This window comes from Penaeus monodon, chromosome 43 (assembly GCF_015228065.2).
Source record: "Penaeus monodon isolate SGIC_2016 chromosome 43, NSTDA_Pmon_1, whole genome shotgun sequence".
In the NCBI taxonomy this organism is placed as follows: domain Eukaryota; kingdom Metazoa; phylum Arthropoda; class Malacostraca; order Decapoda; family Penaeidae; genus Penaeus; species Penaeus monodon.
The window spans coordinates 28,558,012-28,569,894 of NC_051428.1; the positions used below are offsets into that span (position 1 = coordinate 28,558,012).

At 36.0% G+C, this 11,883-nt stretch overlaps 1 protein-coding gene across 9 annotated transcripts; it reads left to right on the forward strand.

Moving 5' to 3' along the window:
* The first annotated feature begins 427 nt into the window (after positions 1-427).
* On the forward strand, positions 428-11,143 carry LOC119568198 (RNA-binding protein 1-like). 9 transcript variants are annotated; one of them, XR_005228075.1, is made up of 7 exons: positions 428-575; positions 1,894-2,088; positions 3,755-3,880; positions 5,923-6,584; positions 7,293-7,388; positions 9,274-9,346; positions 9,502-11,143. XR_005228075.1 is itself a non-coding variant. In XM_037916623.1 (6 exons), the coding sequence occupies exons 1-5, from the start codon at positions 547-549 to the stop codon at positions 9,338-9,340; spliced, it is 513 nt and encodes a 170-aa protein (XP_037772551.1). In that variant the 5' UTR covers positions 429-546; the 3' UTR covers positions 9,341-9,346; positions 9,502-11,143. The 9 variants fall into 9 exon arrangements, 3 of the variants coding, with proteins under 3 accessions (XP_037772551.1, XP_037772552.1, XP_037772553.1); XR_005228076.1 differs by having other exon boundaries at positions 7,293-7,367; XR_005228078.1 differs by having other exon boundaries at positions 456-563.
* Positions 11,144-11,883: the final 740 nt, after the last annotated feature.

An 11,883-nucleotide genomic window follows, 5' to 3' on the forward strand; every position in this document is an offset into this window, starting at 1 on the left:
TGGTCACTATTCCACATAGTGTTATTGCCATGAACTTAATTTTACTGCTATCATTGATAATCATATTTTCCGACTCTGTATTATCCCCTCACTTCCCCTTTTTACACTTTGTGAATTCTAATTCTTTAGTAGTAAGATCCCCAATAGTATCAATTCACACTTTTTAAAATAGTCTACCTTAAATAAGATTCTCTTCCATTTTCTTTGATAAGAATAACGAATTTGTATAAAACAAACAAACGATAACAAAAACCATAGATTAAATCAATGAACGAAAATAGAATTAGGTAATAGCTGATAAATAATTATATTCATTGCAGAAAGAACAAATCCGTTCGATGATGTTCAATTTTATTTTTTGATGTTTTCCTTTACATATTTAAAAGTCTAACAAACCCGTACCTTCCAATTATTGCAAACACATAGGTGATTTCTTTACAAAAACGTGAATTAATCTTATGCGTAAATGCCATAAAAGAGAAGAAAAAAAGGGGGGAAAACAAAATAATTTCTCGCGTGAACTTGGAGGCGTAGATAAAAGCCACAATGGAGAGGGACAGGAAGTACGCGCCTAAGTAAGCTTATTTTTCGTGTATCTTTGTGATTTGGGAGCTTTTTCCTACGGGTTTGAGGGGCATCTCGGTGCGAATATATATTTAGCCATTGTGAGAGGGTTGGATTTAAGAAGAGAAGCGGCAATATAAGGAAATTCCATGACGCGTTTGTTTACGTGGATGCGCGGGGGTCGCTTTACTGTAACATTTCCTTTTCTTCCCAACTTTTATCATCTTTTTGCGCCGTTTTCCTGCCCCCGTCAGCATTGCGCAGGGGAGATCTCTTTGCCGCATTTCCCAGCGGCAGCGCGGGCATTCGCAGGTGAAATTCCACAGGCTAATTCTTGGGGGAAAATCGCCATTTTGTTCTCAATCGCGAGCGAGATTAATGAACAAGTCGTTTCCCAAAGTCCGGGGAGTCGGTTGTTCGGTGTAGATGAGCGTCTGGGTCTCTTATATCACGTGGTTTTAATGGTGGGAAGCTTGTTATTGGGGAATTGATTAATACTTTTTTTTTTTTTTTTTTTTTTTTTTTTTTACTTTTATGCAGTTTTACCCGAGTGGGGAAAGTGTAAGGGAAGTGAAAATGATAGTTGAAAGTGATGGAGTAAATATGATTATTTAGAATGCCCGTTAGGTATTGGGAATTGCCCCTTTTTTTTCTTTCATTTTTCTATTGTTGGGATAAGCTGGTGCCCAATGGACAGCATCCCTACGAAAACTTTTTTTTCTAATATTTGCATTGTCTTGTGATCCATGATGGAGAGTGCAATCTGAAAAGCTGAGCATTCTGTGATGTTTCTGCCCAAAGACAAACAAATCTATTATTTAATATAATCAGGATTGAACTGGTTCCTTGTGATTTCATGCCTGGATCTTTCCAGTCTGTCCCCCTTCAGGGTGTGTTCTCCAGCAGTCAAGAATTGATTTCCCGTTGTAAATGGTTTAAATAAATATCATTTAATTTGATTGCTGATAAATATTGGTAAGAAACACTGCATCAGTTTGACAATAAACCTCTCACAGATTAGGCAGTTTCAGGTGCACTTCGTAAGGAGATACCCTTAAACAAAGAAAGAAAGAAAGAAAAAAAGTTTTTTCAAGGGTTCATTTAAACTTTTACAAAATATGTAAAATAACTGTTGTAGAAAAAAAAATATTTCTGCTGAAATTGATATCATATAGAAATGATTAGGATGAGTTCATAAGAGTGTTTCTTTATTATTTTTGGAAATAGAGAGGTATCATATGCATAAATATCCATTTCAGAATTTTACATATCTTTAAGACAAAAATATATAGACCAGAAATATATAGCATTTTTACACTTGAATTCCAGAAGGATGAGAACTGATTGCAAGGTGTACGTGGGCAACCTTGGCAATACTGAAGCCAAACACGAGCTTGAATCGGCCTTTTCCAAGTATGGGCCCCTCGTCAATGTTTGGGTTGCAAGGAACCCTCCAGGCTTTGCTTTTGTGGAGTTTGAAGACCCACGGGATGCAGAAGATGCTGTGCGCTCGCTGAATGGAACGTGAGTCTATGGGATTTTGTTAGTAGCTTTGTTTAGAGGATTGTGGTATTTTATTGACCTTCACTAACTGGTTGCATGTACTGGTGTTTATTTGCCAATGTATTTCACGTAATGTCTTGGAAGTACAAAGAACATCATTCTTTTTCATGCTTTTACTGTTTAGAAATAATGGTTCTCTTTTTAGAAGTAAAGAATGCTAAGTTTTCAGTTGGTGATTTTGAATATTAGAAACTTGGAGGACTTTCTTTGTATCCCAGAGATTCAGAGGGAAAGCAGGATGACAATAATATATTGGATTTTACCAAAGCCTTCAGCAGAGTCTAGGCAGAAGACTAACATTCAGTTTACAGTTTTACAGAATAACAAGACCCATTGGATCACTGCTTTTCATGTCAACAAGACTCACCGTGTACTTGACAGTTCTTCATCTGATCTGTCGCTCTCTCCTCTGTTGTCCCCAAGACACCTTACTTGATCCTCCTCCTCTCCTGTTATTATTAACCATTCACTCTCTACTGCTGACTCTTCACCTACTGTAAACTGTTTAACACAACAGTTTTCATCTTAGACCAGTCAAGACCATTGACGACTGCAGACTCATCCTTCAGCACGACCTTGATTCATTGGAACAATGGGAGTAAACCCTGCATGTTCTTCAGCTTTGAAAAGTGTATACTCCAGAGTTTTACACTTACACCCATACAACTCAGACTGTTTGGATAACCTCTTAGCTATGCATTCAACTGTCTACAGATCTCCATTTGCTTATATGATGGTAAACAAAGCTTACTCTGTTATATGCCTTACCTTACTCTGTTATATGCCTGTCCATCAAACACTGACATAGACACACTAGAAGGCATTACTACACCCAGCTACTTGTATACATTTTTCATAATCCCCTGCTGAACTTGTACCAAAATTTGTTTGGAGTTATAAAAAAAAGACATAGGATCAGAATAAACAAGAACAGTACAGACAATAGGCATATAGCAAGAGAATGTACTATAGCCAGCAGCCAGCAGTCGCCTAACCCTGCTCCTTCATCCCACTCCATTCTGTCCAGCAACCAATTTTATACTTAATATGTGCTGTGTTTAGTGCCATTTGCATTAGAGAAATGAAATGAAGAAAATTCATGATTCACACTCATTTTCAAAGCTTTGAAAACAACTGTTTTATTCATAACAAGTAATGATAATTATGGTAACGATAACAAGACTCCGAGTTTGGTTTGTGAAATTAGAAAACTTGGGTGTATATTTTCTTTCATTCCCACTGTCACTCATTCTATTTAGCTATCTGCCACTTCCCTTTTTTCTCTTTCTATTGATAGACAGGGATATGGGAGTTATTATTTTAAAAATCAGCTATTTTGAATTTGTTTTCTGCAAGAGGTACAAGACAACTATAGGTGAGCTATCATGCACACCATGCACTGACTGCACACATACAGTAACTTACTTTTCTATGAGTTCAACATCTTATAAAGGAAGATGTTTTACGGTACATCTTAACTTTCAAAACACAACTTTGAGAACTTTCCTCCAAATTTAAGTCCATAGTTGGGCTATATTTGTCATGAATTATTTGAATATATAAACTGTCTGCCTTTTGTTTCAGTAAAATAAAAGTGAAATGACAGAAACATAACACTTTCCCTCAGACGTCTGTGTGGTGTCCGTGTTAAGGTGGAGATGTCAACAGGCCGTTCACGTCGGGACAGGTTCCATTCTCCTCCGCGGCGTGGGGGTGGCGGTGGCGGGGGTGGTGGCGGAAGAAGAAGGTCAAGGTAAGCTATCTTCAGGCTCTACTGCTGTCTGTTCATTGTCTGTTGTCATGAGAGATATAGTTTGGTTTTGTAGCCAAAGAACAATAGCTTGGTCACTTGGGGTGAAGGGTGGGGTGAGGGGGCATATAAGTGATTTTACAAAAATGAATGGTAATGAAATACAAATGTGTATTGTTATATTTTATATATTAATGTGAAAAGATGCAGAAATGATTGATACCAATAAGGCATTATGATGTCAGAATGCTGCTCACTAACCATTTCTTAATTATGAGAAACTTGTTACTCAGTATCTGATGTCTTTTTTTTTTTTTTTTTTTTTTTTTGCTAAATGTTGATTAGCATGGGAAGTTTTTTTCCCTCCTATATCTTTTTAAGACAGATTTTTTTTGTTAAAGGAAATTTATTTAATCATGTAATTTGCTTTGTTATTAGTGTTTTTATCATTCCCTCCCCTAATGCATCTCCAACTCCTTTTAAATTTTATTTATTTGGAAAATTAAATTTGATTCTTACTTACACACTTTTGCAATTTTTCTCTTTTTCATTTTAATAGATGAGTGAGGGGGTTTGCTCTGACTTAGACCAGAGTTACATTTTTGAGCTGCTTTGGCACATCTTGAGCAGTGACATAGATAGAAATTAGTTAATAGATTTGAAAAGCTTTGTCCCAGCATTGCCACCTTTTCAGTTTAGAAAATCTGTGTTTGCTTACAAGTTCACCTAAGTTCTGGCTAGTTATTTTTGAGTTGTAAGGATAATGATGTTCATTAGTGTCCTCATCCCCTTGCTTTCAGGCTCGCACTTTGCAAACTATGCAGTAGCCTCAAGTGGCAAAATTTACTCCTTTGAAAACCGAGAGTACAACCATGATTTCTTAACTGCATAATTGCCAGATTTCCCATGTTTATGAAAATCCTCCATTTCTTACCCATTCTGCATGGTTGTCTTTGTTGAAATTTATCATTCTCAATTATATCCTTCTCAGCAGTTCCTGCTTAATATTATTATTTCAAGTTATGGATTTACTCTCAACTCATCTCCACTTAGACAATAATTATATTTCAGTTTCAGTCTTTTAGCTACCCTTTTTTCCAGGAATGTATAAACACATGGATATGTCAGAAAATATTGCCTCTGTCATGCATTGAGTGTCTAATGAGTCAAAGGCATTTGCCCCCTAGAATGTGTAGGCCTCCAACCACAACTTACTTACAAAGAAACAAAAGGGATAAAGGAAATACAGGGCAATTATAGATAGGTAGCTTGGAATGCAAGATTTAGTTTGTATTTCCAGAAGAAATTTGACCTAAATGAACAAAAGTAAAAAATATGGTTGAAATTAGACCAGCTCTGATAAGAATTTGGATTAGTGATGACTGTTGGAGAGAGTGAGAGTGTGCGTGCGTGCGGGCATACGTGTGTGTGTGTGCGCGCGCATGTGCAGGCCTATGTGTTTATATATACACACATATATATATCTGTATATATATATACATGGATATATGCATATACATACATACATACATACATATGCATATATACATATACACATATACACATATAGAGATGTGTATTTGTGTATACATAGAATTATTTATTTACACTGTGTGTGTGTGTATGTGTGTGTTTGTGTGTGTGTGTGTTTGTATGTTTTTGTTTGTGTTTGTGCGTGTAATAAACTGAATAAAAGTTTATATTTACTGAGTTTAAGGTTCAAATTATTTTTAACAAATATTTCATATTGTGGTTGATTGTCTTTTTTTTTGTGTGTGTGTGCACAAATTGGCTAATGTTTTTTATATTTATATTTTCTTTTACTTTTTACATTTTTATTTTTAGGATGGGGTTGTAAGACATTTTAGATCTAGTTTGTTTCTATATTATTATTTAAAGCATGTTTTCAATGAAATACTTTAAATCTATATAGACCATGATATCAAAGTATTTTAATGCCTTGAAAATAATTTGCCACACTTGTGATGTGTAGAAGAGATTACACTATGGAAATTATGTTAATTGTCATGTGTGACCCATTACAGGACTATCTCGCCCAAATTACCTCTTGTACCACCACCATCTACTCCTCCTACTGTTGCTACCACACCACCACCACCAACTCCACCACAGCCACCACCACCACAAGTACTTCCACCACCACTGCTAGTGACAGCTTCAGCCTGCTTATTCAGTGGAAATCCAGTGTTTGGGTGTGAGGGTACTGGGATAGGCACACCCTGGTTGCATCCGTTACTTGCCACCTGAGCCCACACTGGGGACTCAGGCTCACCTAGCCAGCGGAGGATGACTGTTCCACAAAGCACTGTCATGCCTCTTCTATAGGGAAGCCTCGTGCAACAGTGTGGAAGAAGGTGGCGAGCTCTGATCAGCCAAGGCTTGTGCAGTGGTGGTGGTGTGCGGCACGTTGCCTGATGGCCATCCTTCAGCGCCGCACCTCATGGCACCCGGGCAGTCTAATACGCTTCACGTGCCCTCTTCTCCCCGCCCGTCTACGCCTGCGCACCATCAGGCCTGCCCCCCCACTCATGATCTGGGTCTCTGACCTTTCAACGCCCGCTCCACTTTCTTACATTCATCATGCCTCCACTCATCGTTGTGGCTCGCTGCAGTGGTGATACACTTCTTGTTCGGACCGGTATCAATTTCTACAGTCTGTCAGTTTGTGATGAGCAGTCAAGCGTAGGTATGAATCCTGTCATTAAGGACAATACCATGAGGAGAAATTCTCTACCTGTTAAAGGTTCATTTGTTTTTATATTTGTCTTTATGTTTGTAACATTTGAATCTCTAACAGGAATATTATGTGTCACCCAGGTGGCTTGGGGATAGAACTGGTCAGCTCATGGAATAAATCTTTTACAGCTGCTCAGTTCTCTTTGGAAGGGCATTTTCCATTTTAGAGTAAACTATAACAATGATAATTTCTAAGTAAAAGTTCAGGGAATATACCCTTATGCTTTCTCTCAGACTGAATGCTTTTCATTAATATTGTTGCCTTTTTTTTTTTTTTTTTTTTTTTTTTTTTTATATAGAACTTCATTTACTATAACAAAATAAAGCTGACATCTGTTTTGGATAGACAGCTAAGACAAGATGTAGCATTCAGGACTTTGTTAATAATCGAGGAAGTCCATACAGGCATAGAAATACCAAGTGATTTATCCAGTTATCACAGTTTTTAAGTCTTCTCAGTATTTCATTATTTTTCATTAAAATTATTTATTTACTTTGTAGACTTTTAAAAATGTAGTGATACAAGTAACTTGAGTATGATAATGGAAAGTGCTCTCATAAAAAGTTTTGTGTATTTAAAGAAGTGGTGACTTCAAAGAGCCTTAACAGAAGAGTCACATATGCGATTGCTCTGTGAATAAGTTTTCCCTTTTCACAGGTCATTCTCACCTCGCCGCATGGGTGGCCGATTCCGCTCAAGGTCTCCAAGGCGGTCGAGGTCACGCTCCCCCAGGTCTGTTTCTCGATCACCAAGGTCTGTGTCCTGCAGTATCTGTACTAACTGACTTAGATAGGTGTACATATAGGAATTGTCTGTAGTTTTTTCTTCTTTCCTCTTTTTTAAGTCTTATCCCCTATTTCTCTTGGTCTTTCCATTTTTCTGGTTCCCATCTTTCCTTTTCTATTCTCTCATCTCTCTCGCCCTCTCCCACACTCTTACCATCTTCATTTTCTACTTTTTCCTTCACCTATTTCTTCCTAAACTAGGAAAACAGCTGCAAGTAAACTCATTTTTGTTGAAGTGGAGTTTACTAATACTGTATCTGAACTTTTTCAATTTAGTAATTTATAATTTCTTGACATTACCATTATTGATATTAGTCATTTTCATTTCGTAAACTAACTCTTTTTTAACTTAAGATGTTCATAATTTACCACTAGTCATTAATTTTATCATAAATGAAAGTAAATCATCAAATTACTTCTATTCTTAATCCCTTGGATTTGGGTGCTTCACTGCCCATTTGTGGCCCAAAATACAGGGATTTGGCTTACTTGAGTGGCAGGTGTGCAGCTTGTAGGCTGGATGCACACAAACACTTGTGTATGGCAACAAGAATCTGTGCCAACCTTTTACAATACTCCCTCTTTTTCTGCATAAGCAATTTTAGCTTTTTTGCCATTTTCCATTATCTGTATCTGGATGCTTCACTTGCCCACTCATGGACCAAAATACAGGGATTAGGCTTACTTGATTTGCTGTATCCAGATGGTAATATACTGTTTTCCTTGCACAGATTCCATATCAGCTCTCAAGGTAGTCCATAATTCAGTGCAATAATGATAACAATAAAAGACCCCCTCCCCCCCACCATAATACTTAATCTTTTGTCATTCAACTTGTACTGCCAGTCACAGTGGACAGGAATAGGATCCTGAGTACAGAAATAGCATCTTCTCGAGCTGGCTATTTATTGTACGTATTGTACATGCCACACCCGTTTATCAATAGAAATAATAAATTTTATGACCCTCCAAGTGCTCTGTGCACTCATGTCTAAATCATTCCTGTCACCACAGCCTTCAACTGAAATTCTTATGATAGCAAGTTCACATCACCTGCCCCTCAAGCCAAATATTTTATGACATGATGATAACATCTTCCTTGCTTGCAGGGGTTAATAGGATCTAATCTGAATTCATCATTATGTAAATTTTTGACATGTAATTAATTAAGTTGAAGTATATTGAAAAGTTGGACTACCACATTTTTCCTATAAGTACTTGTTGAGGATTATTTAAGAATATCTTTTATCATATACAGTTCTCATTTGGATCCTTTTTAACCCTTTGACACTAGGATGGCTTTTACATATATGCCAGGTCTACTGTGATTAGTTTACAATTTTGTTAGGCACACAGCTCTACAAGAGGTAAGTCACCAAGGAGTCAGTTACTAGTCTGCCCTACCTCACCTGTTTTTCCTTATCCTAGATTTTTGGAAACATTTCCTTTTTTTATTAATTATCATCATCCATCATCATCATCCATCAATCATAATCATCATCAATCATAATCATCATCATCAATCATCATCATCATCATCATCATCATCATCATCATCATCATCAATCATCATCATAATGATATTATTATCATAAAATCAATAAAGATAATCACATTACTGAATTTGATATAAATTAAACAATAAAAAGGCAGAAAAGGGACAATTAGGGCCCTAAGTGACTCCATGGTGCCTTAGCACTTGTGGAACCATCTATTTGTCAATAGAATTCACTAAAGTGCAATAGACACTACATGTTAATCTTAACCTTTATTTCTGTTTTGTTGTTCAGATCCCTCACTAGTGTGCAATAGTTCAATTCCTTTTCTATATGCAATCTTTTTCATCTTTCTAGGTATGATGATTATCGTCGTCGAAGTGATTCTCCTGATTTCAAGAAACGCAGCCGATCTCGATCATAGGCTAAGGTTGGTATGGAATCGTATAGTTTTCATGTGCTCAGTCTGGCTTCACTTATGGAACAAGTGACCTGTAGAACTCTTGCTAAATTTGAATTTCAATGTGCCATGTCGGAAATGATATATTCTGATCATGTTTCTTACATATGGTTCTTCTATTTCAGATCCAGAGAGGAAACTTAAAATTGAAAAATGAACATGTGACACAAGAACAAAATTAAGACTCTTTGTTTTGTTAAGAGAAGGATTAGCTCTTAAGAGTTGTGTTGCACAGCTGAAAATATTATAATTATTTGAAGATTGACAGTAAACCTGACTTATGTCATGGAAAGTAGTATTATCATGAAAAAAAAAAATGATAATGAAAAAAAGTAAAATATCCCATGAACATAGTTTTTTTCTGATTTATATAGATGTATACTTTCTTTGCTCTATAAGTGTTGATCACTGCCTAGTTGGTTAGCTCTATGTTTCAAAGTATCTGAAATGGCATAATAGGTTTACTGTTGATTTGAAGTATATTAGAACAAGTATAATCAGAAGGGAAATATGAATTACTTGTGGTATTTTTTCATGTTATTGTCCATTTAATGCATGTGTTGTGAATGGATGTTATACAGTCATGCCATATTATTATTCATAATTTTAGTTATTCAGTTGAAGTGCCTCAGACATTTGTGGTAGTACAAACTATTTGAAAGTTTTTGGTTGACTCCTGAAAGCATTTTTTTTGTTATAATAAAGTTCAACAATTCTTTCTTTGTATTTTTATTTTCTGACCTGTGGATTTTGCATCCCAGAATTATAAAAAGAAAACTACTTCTGTGGACAAAAACTTTCCTATATTTTTTACTCACTGATGCTAGTTGTATGGTGTGAGAGGACAAAACCTACAGAAGCTTTGTCAGCCAACTGTGTTATCTTCTTAACAGTTACTGTAATTTATTGCTTTACACACAACCAGATCAATCAGGTTACCTATGTGGCAAAACAATTAGTGGCTTAAAAATACATGAATGGATTATTGGAGGAACTAATTGTATTTTTTTGTCATTTTATCACTTGTTTGAAAAATTTCCCCTTACAGAATGTATTCACTCTGTAGTTTATTTGATGTTCCCTACTGTATATCACAAATAACTTCCTTTTTACACAAATGTGACTAATAACATGAATTTCAGCTTTTACACTCCATTCCATGTAAAGATCAGCACAAGACAATTTTTCCTATTATTTTTACTACGAAGAAATTGTTTATGGGCAGTTCATAATTTACATAAATAGGGTCACATAAGGGTGAAAACCTTTAGATGTAATTCTAGTTTTACTGGGTTGGTATAAGTAATATAAACTTTGACAATAGTTACCAATGGCAGGTAATTTTCTGCAAGTACAGTAGTAAAAAAAAAAATCCTCATCTATTTCAGAAATATTTGGCATTTTATTAGGTATGTGTCTAGTAAATATTGTAAGCCATACCATGTTTTTTTTCAGATGCAATAAAATACCATGCACAAGAAGTTTTTGGTAATGGAGAAAATAAGCTGGAATATTCCCTATTTCCTCATGAAAAAGTTGTTCAGTTGGGTAGGTGGTGGTTTCATCTCAGTGGAGGCTACTGACCTTATTTCCAGTTTTGATGCATAATTCACTTCCTGACATGGAGTACTCTGGTTATATGAAATAATCCAAAGAAACAAAATTAAGAAAACTACAAGCTTGTAATTGTTACACTATTTAATTATTTTTGAATGGGATTACTTCAGCCACTGTAAGCAATTTCCCCAAAAATGAATATCAACTATTTATTTTATTTTTACTATCCTTGCTACCCTGCAAAGCTATGAGCTATTCTTGCTAGATTTTCAGTTCTAGGTCCAATTTAGCCAGTGAAAAACAAATAAACAAAGGAACAGCCTTAGAGCTATTAATTATTCATATGTAGGAACTAAAACAATAAGAAATCAGAATAAGAAATGACATACAGTGGTGACATCATTTCTTCATCCGTGTTCACATTTAGAGCAGATGCAGCCAAGTGTATGGGAGTAAGTACACTATACTTAGAGATAAAAAAAGAAAGTACTGATTATATTCTAAAGTAAATTGAACATAGTATTAAGGGACTAATTTGTCAGAGGGAAGTGAAGAATAGAGAACGAGAAAAGGACCGATGGGAAGGAAATAGTAACCTGGTACCTTGGAAGTCCAGGAATTAATTACAAGCCTGTTGGAAGACTGAGACGTAAACTGAGGTATAAGATAACCACAATACCCTGTTCAGATGGCGACTATATGTCTCATGTGACGAACACGATGCTTGAAAAATAAACATGGACATTGCTAGATATAAGAGTTGTGAGATTAATCGCCATGCGTTACTCAGAACGAAGAATACGGTGGTATAACATTAATAAGAAATTCTGTAATTATATATTTGAAGCATAGGGTGCAACAGATGGAAAGGCTGTGCGGGAGATTTTGGGAAGAGCGTTGCATATTTATATCCGAGCGTCACTAATGTATGTGTGGGTGGGTGCATTATG